Below are 15,051 nucleotides of genomic sequence, written 5' to 3'. Positions count from 1 at the left end.
TGATTTATAGCACGTCTTACCGTGGCTTTTGGGATCCACTGTAGCTAGCTCTGAAGCTAGCTAACCGGCCTGCCTGGAAAATAGTGGTCTTCACTCCTCTTTCCTCGGTGCTGGTGTCTATTCAACACCAATAAACCACATTCTGCCTGTCGATGCTTTTACTTAAACCCCTCTCCATCCTGATGCCCCCAGTCAATTGGACAGCTAGCAGGCGTGTGCGACTTGACATGAGTCAAGTGGCAGTCAGTTTAAGTGACAGCTAGCTAGACCGACGCCTGCCAGCTAACCTAGCAGCAGCGTCGACGTCCAGAGAAAATCAGCGGCTAGCTCTGGCTGCTGTTAGCACCAGCGCTAACTAAATAACGCAACGCCAGGAGCTGCCGGGGACGCTTTCAGTGGGAGGCTGGTGCATTCAAATGGACAGCTCCGCTCCGCTCAGCACTGTGCACTGTCATTACGATAATGTTGTCGGCGGATTTCATCAACAGTTCGTGTTATCCCCATTTTGCTCGACTCTCATCCGTTTTTGTTCAGGACTTCATGATGGCGGAGCGGGGCGGGAGCCGAGCGGAAAACGGAAGTTGCTCTTCTTCGACGCCTTTCAAACGAACACGTGAGGTGTAAATAGTATCCTCACGTGGCCGAGGAGGTTCGCAAAAACATAACTGAACTGGTAAGAGCAGCTCGCATTATTTATCAGGGTTCGTATAGTTAACTAATGTGGAAGCGTATTTCAGTCAAAATAAATAAAACAAAACAAAACTATGACCATAATTTAAATATTTAGGACAGGTATCTCAAAATTTCAGATTAGGAATCTCAGAATTAGACAGATAGAAAGGAACTTTATTAATCAGACAGACGCTGTAGAAATCTAAAGATAAAAGTTCATATTATATGTAAGACCAATTTTGTAAAGTTGCTCTTACAAATATAGATAAAATGTTTTAATATTAGCATGGATTAATGATTTGTAATAACACAAATAATCATCTGCGTCCAGAAAATGTTATTTCTGAAAAAAATGCATTGCAAAATTACATAAAAGTCCACTGTTGCTATAAATCAACCATCAACTCATGCTGACTGATTGTCAGCATTGCCTGAAACACACACAGCAAGTACGAGAAAACACCTTTGGTGCACGTATTTTTATATTGGCCTACATTATGTCCTTAAACATCTGCAGGCCAGCCTCATAAATAGATTACACAGTAGATTGCGTGTCCTCTTCGATGTGCTCCTTTGTGAAGGTGAGAAAAAATTAATAAATAAATGAGAGGATTTGATTCAGAAAACAATAATTAAGCTCTCTTAATAATTACATCATACATAGTGATGTAAGTATTTAAAGCTTAGCTCAGTGCATATTAATGAAGTTGTTTATTCTTTCCTTATCATAGTGGCCAGCATTTGGGATGACAGATCATTATGCAATCTTTATGGAGAAATTTCTGATGCTATAGCGTGATGAGATTGCGGGATTTTTCCAAAACTACTATATAATCCTTACTGAGAATTAAAAATGCTATATAGTGATGCTGTTGCATAACCTAACAGAAGGACAGACATGTCTAGCAGTGACCTACCAGCATCAGTAAGCCATTATTTAAAATCAAGACCAGTACATAGGCTACAATGTTTCAGGTATTTGTTACCAGTGTGTAGGGGTAGAGCTTATTCAGCGACTATTAAATGCGATTTTTTCCCCCCAAATCCCTTTTCACTTAAATGGATTTTGTTGTTTTCCTTCATTCAACCTGATTTGATTTCAGATGATGTCTGCACGCAGCGACACGTCATCGCAATCACACATATGGCTTGTTTGGCACGGCACTTGCTGTCTTAATCCACTCAGTATAATCTGTGTTGTGCATTTTCAGATGATACACACACACACACACACACACACACACACACACACACACACACACAAAAGAAATATTTTCCCCTAAACCTTTATGTATGTTGTGATTCTCAGAGGCTGGTCAGGCTGTAACACTCCCACAAAGAACTTTCTTATGAAAGGGTAACACAGCTGAGGGAGTCACACTTGTAGGATTCATAATTTAATTTTTGCTGTTTTTACAGCCTTTAGGCATCGTAAACCTGCTCTGGTTTTTATGTTATCCTGTGTTGAGCACATTGAGTTTCATGTAATGAAATGTACTATACGAATAAAATTGCCATTGCTATTACAAACGTGGCATTGATAGCATCTTGGTCTACTTATTAATCAAATAACATATTTTTCATCAGCCTACAGCTGATGTGAAGTTTCTCTCCCTCCTATAGTTTTTTCTAAATCAGGCTCTCTTCACCCATATACCTCCTGCCCTCCCCTCCACAGACATTTTTTCAGCAGCTGTGGATGTGATCTTGCATAACCCCTCAGCTGGCCCACCACTGCAACGACTGAGGAGAGGGTAAAAAAAAGGATGATAAATCATTATTGGTTCCTGTTGCATTGCCCAGCAGATTATGCTTCTTATGCAAACAGATTTCTGGTAAATTTACATAACAGGAAGGCATGCAAAGAGAAAATGGTCAGGAGAAGAGGACATGCACGCCACCGAGACCGTTTAGTGTTTCAGCTCATCTAAAAATATCAGACTAAACATTTACATGGTTTTGGTGGAACCCCCCCCCCCCCAAGCTGTTTAGATAAAGAGCTTCAGCAAACAAACTATCCAGCCATATTTGTCACTTATGGTGAAATTTTAACCGTTAAAGCTAGTGTATCATGTTTGATACACAAGGTTTTGTGGGTTCTTGAGACTTCTATATAATCAGTGTGATTTTTCTTCCCCCGAAGAACTAAAATAAATTGGAAAAAACATACCTGATGTAGATTATACAAATTACTCATGTGTGGAATTTAATATTCTATTTAAAAAAAGAAGAACAAGAAACAAAATTCTCCCCACACGAAACCTGAAGATGTCGTGAACACTGTAAAATCACAATTAAAGTCATTTATGGGACATGTGAAGCAGGTTCAACACAGAGGAAAATGCTCTGAGCAGCAGCAGTAACTCTGGCAGCTTATTACTCAGCTTTGCTTATAAGTGTATTTTTCTGTTTTACAGTATTTGTGATTTTCTTTTGCAGCATAGCAAATATTATTGTTAGTTTAAGAATATTATACCTGCAATAGCAGTGTAGCTTTCCTACTTTGGGGTAGGTGTTCATGAACACAACGTGATATTTATTTAGTAAATGTTGGTCCCAAGGAGGATGAAGCAGGCTTTGTTGTTGGAGTATCTTGTAATTGACAGGGGGAAACTGATTTCTTCAACAATAAAAGAACAAAGAAAAGGAAAAAGAAACAAATGATGTTGTTATACCTATATATGAGATCTGCACATAACTAAACGTATAATTTAAAGAAAAGCCTCTATACTAGCCTTTGCAGTTAGCTGGTTTTCACATTTCCCTAACAAAGAAACGATCTCTGGTTCAGTCCCAGAAGGACACACAAATCCGTTTGGGGTTGTATCAGGATGTGCATGTGATGTAAAAACTCTGCCTGTCAAACTGGCAAAAAATGAAGAGACACACACACACACACACACACACACACACACACACACACACACACACACACACACACACACACACACACACACACAAAATGAACATAAAATAAAATGCTATTTTAAACCTCTGTGTTGACTATTAACCTCAAACACAGCCGTAAATCTCTTTCTTCATTCAAATGAAACAAATAGTCGTGCAGATTATCACACAGTGGGATAATAGCTGTAATCGGCCTCTGACTCTTTAATACTTCAAAAATCTGTTTCACTCTGATGTCTTTGAAAATAATCAGGGCTGGAACAACAGAGCGATGAGCCAAATGACCATCTATTCTTTTATTGTGTTACTGTCACGTGTTCTGCAGCACAAAATATAAATAAAGCCACAAAATCCAGAAACAATCAATGATCATAAACATGTAACTTTATTTGTAGTCTTTGATGAACACTGACTTTTGCTGCAAACTTCATATAAATTACCTGTTAGCGTCCTGATGAGAAGATTTTGCAGGATATAACTTTTTTTTTTACTTTCAGATATCAGTTTGTCCGAAGACATGTTTGTAGTTCTGTTTCAATTATGACATTTCCCCCAAAGTTACACTAAGAACACTGAAAAGCAAAATCCTGTTAAATTTAAAACATTTAAAGTGTTACAGGAATTTTAAGAAATACTTTAGATTCTGAAATGATTACAAATTAAAAGAGATTGCTACATTATTGTGTGGTGATTTTATGAGCCTGTTATTCACACAGAGGTGAGAGACCACTGTGACAGTTTTTATTAAAAATGAAACTTTTGCTGATTTCAAACGTAGATTTGTCACCAACATTTTTCAACTTAGAAAAGCAAATTGTAGATGTTTCTTCAGGTCCATGAAAGGTATTTAAACTAATAATAAATCATTAATTATGAGTATCTGACAAATAAACGGCTATAAAGTGCAGGTGTGAGTGATAGCCCTGGTTCTTTTATGCTGCACTTGAAACAGTTATTCACAATGATAGGCTCGTGTTGCATCTCCTGCATAAAACATGAGTGAGTAGAAGGACACTGTAATTACTTCAATGCATAGAAAAGCACCTCTTAGCTGACTTCATCATATCGCATATTTTCGGTCGGCTCTGGGCTCAGATACCAATAAAGTTTGTGATGTCACCACTCAGCAGGAAACCAGGGCATCATCTCTTTCATCCCTGATCCCGCTTTCCTCCGGTCACACCGCTGACTCCTCCCCCCACGTCTGGATGCAGCCACACACACCCTCATACAATTTCCAAGCATCCCGGCAGTCTGGGCACAAAGGGTCGCGACACACTGAGAGGCACAAGCTGTTGCGGTTAATCAGAGACAGCGCTCACACTGAGAAGACTAAGCAAGAGGAGGAAGGCAGGGTAGTTTTTGCACTGCACAGGTCAGCTGCAGGTCCTCAGCTCCAGAGAGCTTATTTATGATGCGTTTGGCTGACAAACAGAATTCATCTGAGGAAGGTAACATCTCTTTAAAACTTTTTTATTTAGAAGATGTCAGTAACCTGTAAAGTTTTTAAGAAATTTTAACAGTATATATAAATAACATGTTTGTACTATTGCAAGAGTTTATTGGACTAATTATTGTGTGAACAGACCTTTTTTCAGCAGTAGTGTCTTCATAGCAAAACCCACCAAGCTCTACATCGTGTGTCAGTGATTTCCTGACATTTCATAAAAGTACATCTGTATTTCCTCTTGCAGAAATGAGCTTGGGGGCAGCGTGTATTTTCTTGCGGGGAGGGAAAAACATTGTAAGTATAAGCTGCAGGAATTTAATTATTGTTTTGATGGATTTTGCGCTGGAAATGTAAACTGCTATTGTGATTGTGTGATTGTGATAACTGCTGCATTCATAAGTAGTTAGAAAGCACCGTGTTTCTTCTTAATGTTCATATTATACTGAAGTTAAGCAATTATTATTTCTTTGTGCAGACAAGACAGCTGGCTGATGATGAGATTGATGGTAATATTTTTTGTTTTCTCATTTTTATGACTACGTCATTGTTTTTTACCTACATTTGTACACTTTGCACATTTCATTTTATGATTTGATTTTTTTTTACTTTAAACCTCTGCAGAGCTGCGTGATGCATTCAATGAGTTTGATAAAGACAAGGACGGGCTGATCAGCTGTAAGGACCTGGGCAACCTGATGAGGACAATGGGTTATATGCCCACTGAGATGGAGCTGATCGAGCTGAGTCAAAATATCAACATGAACCGTGAGTCCTTAAAAAAGTGTTTGTTTAAAAGTTGAATTTGTTGAGGAATCCCATAGTTAGCGGCTGTTTTCATTGCTTTAATCTAGATTTGATGAGAGACAGAAAAGCCCACAGACATGTCGAACCTTTTTTCCCCTCTAGTCGGTGGCAGAGTGGACTTTGACGACTTTGTGGAGTTGATGGCCCCGAAACTGCTGGCAGAGACGTCTGGAATGATCGGTATGAAGGAGCTGAAAGACGCCTTCAAAGAGGTGAGAGTAAAGAGCTTTTTCTGAAACTTTCCAGCCACCTGCGTTCTAGACTGCCAGATGGCGATCATTATCATCACGGCTGTGATTAAAAGCTGCTCTCTGCTGTTTGCTGCCTCTTGTTAGTTTGACATGGACGGAGATGGAGAGATCACAACGGAGGAGCTGCGATCAGCCATGATAAAGCTGATGGGAGAGCACATGAGCCGGAGAGAAATCGATGCCATAGTGAAAGAGGCCGATGACAACGGGGATGGCACCGTAGATTTTGAAGGTACAGACTGTCTTTCGCCTACATCAGTAAAGAGTAACAGTGCAGTGAAGTGAAGCAACTGATCCTCGTCTTCTTCTCCTTTGCAGAATTTGTCAGAATGATGTCCCATCAATGACAGTCGAGGACAAGGCCAGTCAGGAACATTCATTTGCACCTCTGCAAACACGCACTAACACTGAAGTTGTTCTTTTCTGGGCTTGCAAATGTTAAAATTAGATGCTCAAAACAAGCAATATCAGACTGATCTCAGAGCAGATTTTATAGCTATGCAAAGAATTACAATTTGTAATGATTTTTCAAGCACAAGAGTGCTAAAAAAACAAAACTCTGTTGTTATGTTTCATCATATATACCAGGGATGTCAAACTCATTTAGTTCACTTTGATCCTAGTGGGCAGTGGAAAGAAGTCTAAGTATATATTTAATCACTGAAATATCTTAAAATAAGAAAAAGAAGTCCAAGTATGTCTCAGTGTTTCCACATGATAAAGAAATAATGCTGTAGTAAATGAAAGAAACCCTTCAGCATCTCTTTGGGCTTAGATTGTGAGGAATAACTGTGTAAGATTACAGAAAAAATCAGAAAGTTCCTGTTACTTCACACCTTTTTTGTGGACTTATTGTAAAAAACTGAAACTTCTATTTCTTCTGTAACCTTTCTGGGTTTAATTGTTTACCTATTACTTAATTACTTTGGTATAGAATGAATGGGCACGAGGAAAGTCTTCATCAGCAGGAAAAAACTCCAAAACTTGTTACAAAACATTAAAAGTCCAAAAATGTATGCATATCTTCCAAAGGCATCTCGTGGACCAGATTGTAGTCTTTGCCAGGCCCACTCTGGCCCCTGGGCCTCATGTTTGACAACCCTGATATAGACTGTATACAGTGGAAGTTTGTTGAAATGGAATTGTTTTTATATTTGTATTATTATTAAATTATTCTTACCATTTAAACAATGTTACAACAAAGCAGGATGTAAAGTTAAGTCACTACTGTACTGTACATTATTAACCTGAGCTGGTTGTATTAGGTAATCTGTAACTAACTTCCAACAAGTGAAGCAGTAACATGGATCTGCCTTTTCTTTAGCAAAGCACAAAATAAAACATCTGATCTGAACATCCGAAACGGATTCAGGAGTATCTGTTGAACAAGAAAGTTTTACGTGTCTGCCTGAAAGGAACCCAAAGACTCATTTAGGTGTAGACCATATTGTCCTTGTGACTTCTTGCATTCCAGTAACGTGCAGTCATTTCACTCCAGAAAGAAGTGATTTAAACATGAAAAAGTTTAGGGACTCTGCTCTGCTAGGATTGAGTAAAAACTTTGGAAGGACACTAAGAAACTATGTCACTGAAAAGAGGCAGAAATGTGGGATTTTGTGACTGATGCATAACAGATTTAAAGGTATTAAGAGCAACAAAAAAAACCTCCCCCAAAACAAAAAAAAGAGGTTCATGTCCCAGAACGTGTCCTTTTAGAGAGACAGTCTGAGCCATTATTTGAGGTTAATACTCTCTGTAAGTTGGGAACTTCACGGAAATATGGACATAAAACACAGAGAGGAGCTTAAAAGTATTAAAGAGTATTATAACCCCATATCCATTAAAAAAAGAAAGGAAAAGAAAGGTTGAGTGAAATTTGAGGCACGTGAACACTTTTTTTTTTTTTTTTACCTGTGGACTGATTCATTCTTGCAGTTGGTGATCAGTAATTGTGTCATACCGATCCACAGTGTGCGCAGCTGGGATTAAATATTGGGGCTGAATTCAGGGATGTGCCACGGGACAAGCTGTACTGTCACACCAGCCAGGCAGATGTTGCTGCACGACAAACTGGGCACAGCATCAAACAGACAGACAGATGGGGCATGAGGACTTATGCTCCCAATGAACAAAAGTGAACCTAATTACTAAACACACATCTGTGAATGGTGCTCCACAGAGAGAGTGTTCGCTCTGCTGGTATGCTTAATGGATAAGTAACAAAATATCTGGTCTTTTATTACTATTATTATTATTACTTTTATTTTGAAATGATTGTTCTTCTATGTGGATTGGGACTCAGACACTGAAACAAAAAAAGTGACAAGATTTCACTGCTATTAATGGCACACTAATGTAAGTGAGGGTGTTTAAAGAGGAGGGTGGGGGGCACATTTAACCTTACGGGTGTAGTGCCAAGCGAGGGTTGATGAGTCCAGAGGAAGAATCTGATGATGTAATGCTCACTGGCTGGCCTTTGCCCTGATCCTTCCTGATCCCTCTAACATCCAGCATCAACCTTTATTGCATTAATCCTCAGTAATCTCTCTCTTGGTTGCTCTCAGACTCAACTCTGATGTAGCCTCTATACCCAATGACTTCTTCTCAGCCAGACACATTAAAAAAAACAACCCTTACCATTTTAACTTATTGCACTGATAGCCCCTTCCCCAGGCAGATTTCATTTGGTTAGCTTTAATCTTTCTGAGAAGAGTCGGATGCACTGCGGGGTATCTGCTGCTGGAGCACCTGCCCTGTGAGAGTAAATACAGCTTATCAAAGTCATCCAGTTGTTGCTTGCTCACATTAATCTGTGAATTTGTTTTGTAACATTGAGTACAGACAATATTGCATAACACCAGCGCTATAAACATCGGGAAGCTCGTTGTTGAAAAACACTAAGCCGAACCGTAACGACTTGAGAAATATTGTTTTTCTTAACTGATTCTTTGGGATGCTCAAATCCCAAAGATTTGGGATTTGAACAATGAAATAACAATGAAATGTTGTTATTTCATTATTTCACTGCAACAAATACTTCTACAAATACTGTTGCTATTTGCACTACCTTAACGGAAAAAGAAAGGACTGAGTGGGACAGGAGAAGTGAGTGATGAGGGAATTCTGTGCGTCTCAGTCTTACTGATGTGCGACCTGTAATAAAGAGATCAGTAAGCTGCTTCACCTTCAGCTAATTAACTTCCTTTTGGCCTCTGTTTGAAAAATGTGCACAAGTTGTGTTCCTTTAAATGAATACTGTAGCTGAACAGTGAGCCACTTGTGAATCTTTCAATGCGTCTGTTGTTTTCTTTTTCTTTGGTGGCCAGCGTTATATTTTTTATGCTGTAGCGTACTGGGACACCACAGCTGATTTCCGTAAGACCGTCTTAAGGAAATCACCTTCTGTCCTCTCAGTGCTGAGGAAACTTGTCAGCATAATGGACACGGCCTCTAATCTTGCATCAGAGTCACACCAGAGCGCCTTCAGGTGTAGACCAATAAGACATGCGGTGAACTAAAGGTGACACAGGAGGTCTTTGCAATCAGCGTCCAACAATCTCTGCAGCACTGAAACCAATTATAGAAGAGATGTACACAAATGCCAAACAGAGGACAATAAAAAGGGGAGTAAAACGTACACCAGTCACTCTTTCCCACAAAATCCAAACCAAACCAAATATATAACCAAATTTTCCCGAGTTCAACAAAGTCTTGATAATACTGTTTATTTTATTCATCGATGCAGATTCCTGAATATTAAAACCACCTTTCTTCAAATTTTATGAAGGATATGTGAAACTTTAAAAAGTAAAAAAAAATAAAAGGACATTTACAAAGCTCTGTTTCTATTTTTTATTATTTATTTATTTCATTTGGGCTGAATTAATATCACTTGTAATTATGTTAATATCATTCATTGTTATTCTCTATTTTCCTCTTTGTATTGTTGCACATGCGCTCAGTCCTTTCTATATTTAAGTTGTAGTTTCTGTGTCGATGGCGCAATGGCCAGTTTTTGGGTGATAAATAAAAAAGAAGAAGAAGAAAGTAACCATATATGTTAAATAAAACTTACTTTATAATGCTTACTATAACTAATTTATACTGCTAAGTTTATAAGTTATATGTATATGTCCTCATGGTCAAGACGAAAGACATAACTTGACCCCATAAATAAATAAATAAATAAATAAAGCCATTCATTAAGTAAAAAAAAAAACAAAAAACCAACTGTTGCGGACGGAAGCCGAAAAGGGACATCGTGCGAGTTCTGCAGTAAGTACAGCCTCTGCCACTACACCAGAATATATTTAGCTAAAAACTGAAAACCATCGTGTTATTAGTTTCCATCCGTCAGAAACAAGCGACGGTAAGTTGCCTCGTGCATATATTTACATGCTGGTGTGTTGACGTTAAAGGACGGTTTACTGTGGCAGCTAAAGGCAGCTAACTAGCTCTGCTGTTAGCTGCACGCTTGGCAGCTGTCACAACTCAAAGCTGCTGGTTTTAAGTCTATGAATAAGGTTTATAATAATCATAAAGTGCAGGTATGTGGCTTTTACTAAATGATTTGCTCCGGACTAAAAAAAATGTACGCTTAAGAGTTGTAGCCGTCTGTTTGCATTTGTTGCTAACTGTTCTGATTAGTGTTTAACTTTGGATGGAGTCTTTAAGCGAGGCAAAAACAGCATGTGTATCCATGTGGAAATGGGCAGGTGGAAATGCGTATAAAACCATACAAAACCGATCACTGGATTAAGTTAATTAATCCAATTAATTAAGTTAATTTTTCCTTTTAAAAATGTCAGACATTCAGTGCATGTGAGATCTGAAGGTGTCGGTGTGAGCAGCACAGGCTGGGACTCAGAATAGACAGGACATCTAATCATTTGAAGAGGAAATCAGTAGAATCCTCATGGCCTACCTGTGGAGGTATAGAGATTACAAAGAGGGACATGGAGGGATAAAGATGACACCATGAAGACACGAGAAAAAGAAAAATATAGAAGATGCAGCTGCCAGGCAGTAGGAGAAGAGGAAGACCACCGAGAAGATTCATGGATGTAGTGAAGGAGGTCGTGTAGATGAGGATTTTAGAGATAGGGTGAGATGGAGGCAGATGATCCACTGTGGTGAACGCCTAAAGTGGACAGTGGAACGAAGAAGAAGATGATAGCTCAGCAGTTGTTAGTTTCAGTCTTGTACAAAAACCTGCAGTCACATATGAATCTGTGAATGTCTAACATTTATGATTATTTAGTTATTTCTTTTTGTCCACACAGATCTCCCCTGATGTTGACTGGATGTAGAAATCTCTCTTGGACATTTTTCTCGCTCACCAGTAGAAGGCTTTGGACTAGACAGAGTTTTAAGTCCCGAGCTGCTCTCTGCTCTTCAGCCTTTTCATCCGTCCTTCATTCTCTTCCTTCATCTACCCACAGTCATCACATCCTGCCTAGCAGACAGAGCTCAGCTCGCCTTCCTCCGTCTGTTAATTTCTCCTCAGTTCATTCGTCCGGTCTGATGGAATTAAAGGAAGTCCTGCAGGTTTTGGAGCAGCTTGCTCCGCTGTCGCTTGCCGAGTCTTGGGATAATGTCGGCTTGCTGGTGGAGCCGAGCAAACCTCGGCCCGTTAAGACCATTCTGCTGACCAACGACCTCACAGATGCCGTCATGGAGGAAGCAGTGGCTGTGAGCTGCGATCTCATTATTTCGTATCACCCGCCGTTGTTTCGGCCAATCAAGCGTCTGGTTCAGAAAGACTGGAAGCAGCGGCTGGCTGTGCGGGCCGTGGAGGTCGGCATAGCGGTCTTTTCCCCTCACACTTCATGGGATTGCGTGAAAGGAGGCGTGAACGACTGGCTGGTTGGAGGACTTGGTGAGAAGTCTCTCTGAATGTAAAATGTGATGCTCGCACTTAAATCATTAGATATGAACACGATGCTTATTCACTGACCTTCATTTCATCCCCACTGCTTTTTTTCTTTGTCGCATCAGGCAGCGGTCAGGTGTCGGTGTTGAGTCAGGTTCTCGGCGCCGCCTCCCACAGTCACAAACTGGAATTCACGGTCAGAAGCGCAGAGGAACTAAACATGATCATGGAGGAGCTGAAGGCTTGTGACGGTGGAACGACCCTACAGCATTCAGGCAGCAGGTTGTGTTCAGACATCACCGATTAGCAACAAGCTTTAAATTAAAACCATTTTGGTAGTTTTGTCATATATGTGTTACTTTTGATTTATTTCTTCCAAACACACATTATTGTAATTTGCGTTTAGCTTTAATCAAAGCTGGAAATCACCCGCAGACACTTGAAGCCATCACAGGTAATCCAAAGCTGCTTTTGGACTGTAACTATTACCAAAGATTTGTTTCAGTTTGCATTCGGACCACTTACAGAAACTTCAAATGTATATATTATACATTTTATGTCTGAGGGGTTGAAAGTAAGGCTGTGTTTAGCCCCTTTTCCCAACTAAAACCAAAATGTCATTATTATGGTAAACATCAGGTAGTATGGCACTACGAGTATGGATGCTCGAAGGCCTTAAAATAATTGGATATTCTATCACTGAAAGCGTATTTCTAAGGCTGTAGAAACTGTAGAGGACTGATACTTTATCTACAGTTTCTCATGCATAAAGCACATAATATCCTTTTAAAACTAAGTCGGATGAATAATTTTACACATACTAAAGTTTGAATATGGGGAAAAAGAAAAATGAACAACATTTTGATCCAACTTTAGTCTGATTTTTTTCCCCCTCCTATATAAGACACCATATTCAAAATCAAAATCTTTTTTTCTTGTTTTAGAAATAATAATATATCCAAACTTAATGATGGATTTCTCTTCTTCCTCCTTGCATATATTTTCAGATTTTTCTTTGTTTTTTTTCCCTCTTCTTTTTAAGCCTTGCTTTAACAGCTGTTGTTTGCGTGGCTAATGCTTTACTGATGTTAATGTCACCTTTGTTTAGTGGTCGTTCGGTTTATGTGTTTGACACTCACACCCGGACCAATCACAGTACACTTACATCACTCAAAGTGCCTTTTAAGTTGGGAAAGAAGCTTTTCTGTAGTTGTAAATCATGGATTAAACATGGAACAAAGAGTCTGAAAGAACCTCAGCACAGTCAGAAACCAATGTTTTCAAAATTCATGTCTCAGTTATCGAGACATGACAGTTATGTAATGGATGTAAATCGTACACTTGATGTTATTAAGCCTTTTGTTTCTTTGTACTGGTAAATAACAGTTCATGTCTCTTCATATTAGACCAGACAGCAGTGGTATCCATGTAAGCGTAACCTGTTGTGACTCAGCGCTGACCCCGAGTGTCCAGGCTCTGTTAGGACACGGCACTCCCAGCCAGTCTCTCACCATCGTAAAGTTAGAAAAGGTGCGGGCTGTTACAGGAATCTGAAGAAAAAGTTCCTGACTATTGTTATGATTAACTTGTTCTGTTCGCATTAGTAACACTTCATCTTTTCTTTAGCCCCCTCTCCTGGGCCACGGCCAAGGCCGATGCAGCGTTTTGGACCAGCCAGTGACTGTCGGAGCAGCCGTCCAAAAACTGAAATCTCACCTGGGTTTGAGTCACCTCCGTTTGGCTCTGGGCTGGGGGCAGACGCTGGGTGAGAGACGAGTGGACACACACAAATCTGTCACTAAATTAGAATAGTTCAATTATAACACGCTCACATTTAATTTCTACCACGGTTGCAGTAAGGGTAGAAACGTAGATGGAGGTTCAAGAATTTCCACCCATTAGCTCTGCACTCTTTTTTTTCTTATATTAAGTGGGCTTAAACGTGTAGTTCAATATCATTACACTGACAGAAAGGGCAGTTTTGCTCGTTCGGTCCACTTAAGATCAAAGTGGGCTGCAAGTGGCCCATGATGTCAAATTAGTTGGACATCCCTGCAGTAGAAGGTCATGGAGGACATGAGTTCATAAACACTGGTCACTCTGGTCAGTTTGGGAGTCTTTCACAGTCGTTTACGCTCACATGCACAGAAAATTTAAATTCACTGATAATCTGAATGAGCAGAACAACAAGCTGGAGCACCCAGAGGAACAGAGAGAGCATGCAACTCCACACAGAAAGAAGAAAAGTCATGTCCCTGTTCTGTTTTTCCTTCCCCAGAGTCCTCTGTGTACACTGTGGCTGTATGTGCTGGGTCAGGGGTCTCAGTACTGAATGGAGTCAAGGCAGACCTCTATGTCACAGGTAACAAACATTTAATTTTATTAGTTTAAATATCACTAAAACGTCTTCGTATCACAACGCTTGCAGACATAATTATGCCCCTTTTTCAGGGGAGATGTCCCACCATGAAGTGCTGGATGCTGTGGCAAAAGGAACCAGCGTGATCCTCAGTGACCACAGCAACAGCGAGCGGGGTTACCTGGCTGTGTTCAGGGAGAGACTAGCCGTGCGCCTGCCCGATAGCGTAACAGTGGTCCTGTCGAAGGCTGACAGAGACCCTCTGGAGGTCGTTTGACTGACTCTTGATTGGAAGTCACAGTAGTTTTTCTGAAAGATGACTTTTTACTACAGATATGTGTGACATTTTGGCAACCCCCCCGGAGTTTAACATGCAGGCTCTTTACGTAAGGCTATCCACTGGCTGTGCCTTGAAAATATTGTTAAATGTTGTTGTATTTATCATGTCTCTCTGGAAGGGTCTTAATAAAATGGGCTGTGGTTGATCAAAATGTGCTGTTGGCGTGTGGAATAAGACAAAATATCATCAGCTAACAAATGCAGTGCGAGCCGAAGATAAAACAAGTAATCTGTAATCTTAATGCATGCAGCTCCTACATGCAGACGACACATTGTGTGTTTTAATCCCGATGATGTGACCTTTGCTTCCATGCCGAGAGGAATTTCAGCATCCGCAAGTTTTGTTTTTTTTTTTCCTAAAATGAATAGTTTCTGCTTCCTGCACAGAGAGAAGGTA

General features: G+C 39.9%; 3 protein-coding genes across 6 annotated transcripts in view; 2 read left to right on the top strand and 1 right to left on the bottom strand.

Moving 5' to 3' along the window:
* Positions 1-642, bottom strand: part of taok2b (TAO kinase 2b) — a 31,399-nt gene extending 30,757 nt beyond the window's left edge. The window contains exon 1 of one of the 2 annotated variants that reach the window (XM_026162931.1): positions 21-642. The gene's annotated coding sequence lies outside the window, so the exon portion shown is untranslated. The remainder of the gene's footprint in view (positions 1-20) is intronic. The other variant, XM_026162930.1, reaches the window with a different exon arrangement.
* A 4,171-nt stretch (positions 643-4,813) lies between these two features.
* Positions 4,814-7,447, top strand: cabp5a (calcium binding protein 5a). Its single transcript, XM_026162933.1, has 7 exons — positions 4,814-5,030; positions 5,274-5,323; positions 5,505-5,535; positions 5,651-5,794; positions 5,936-6,045; positions 6,169-6,316; positions 6,403-7,447. The coding sequence occupies exons 1-7, from the start codon at positions 4,991-4,993 to the stop codon at positions 6,429-6,431; spliced, it is 552 nt and encodes a 183-aa protein (XP_026018718.1). The 5' UTR covers positions 4,814-4,990; the 3' UTR covers positions 6,432-7,447.
* A 2,830-nt stretch (positions 7,448-10,277) lies between these two features.
* Positions 10,278-14,806, top strand: nif3l1 (NIF3 NGG1 interacting factor 3-like 1 (S. cerevisiae)). 3 transcript variants are annotated; one of them, XM_026162927.1, is made up of 7 exons: positions 10,278-10,359; positions 11,367-11,962; positions 12,082-12,238; positions 13,363-13,486; positions 13,583-13,721; positions 14,235-14,318; positions 14,408-14,806. In XM_026162927.1, the coding sequence occupies exons 2-7, from the start codon at positions 11,377-11,379 to the stop codon at positions 14,590-14,592; spliced, it is 1,275 nt and encodes a 424-aa protein (XP_026018712.1). In that variant the 5' UTR covers positions 10,278-10,359; positions 11,367-11,376; the 3' UTR covers positions 14,593-14,806. The 3 variants fall into 3 exon arrangements, with proteins under 3 accessions (XP_026018712.1, XP_026018713.1, XP_026018714.1); XM_026162928.1 differs by lacking the exon at positions 10,278-10,359 and adding an exon at positions 10,366-10,453; XM_026162929.1 differs by lacking the exon at positions 10,278-10,359 and adding an exon at positions 10,500-10,631.
* Positions 14,807-15,051: the final 245 nt, after the last annotated feature.

The sequence above is a fragment of the Astatotilapia calliptera genome, chromosome 3, assembly GCF_900246225.1.
Source record: "Astatotilapia calliptera chromosome 3, fAstCal1.2, whole genome shotgun sequence".
NCBI classification, from domain to species: Eukaryota; Metazoa; Chordata; class Actinopteri; order Cichliformes; family Cichlidae; genus Astatotilapia; species Astatotilapia calliptera.
This window is presented reverse-complemented; position numbering and strand designations above follow the sequence as displayed.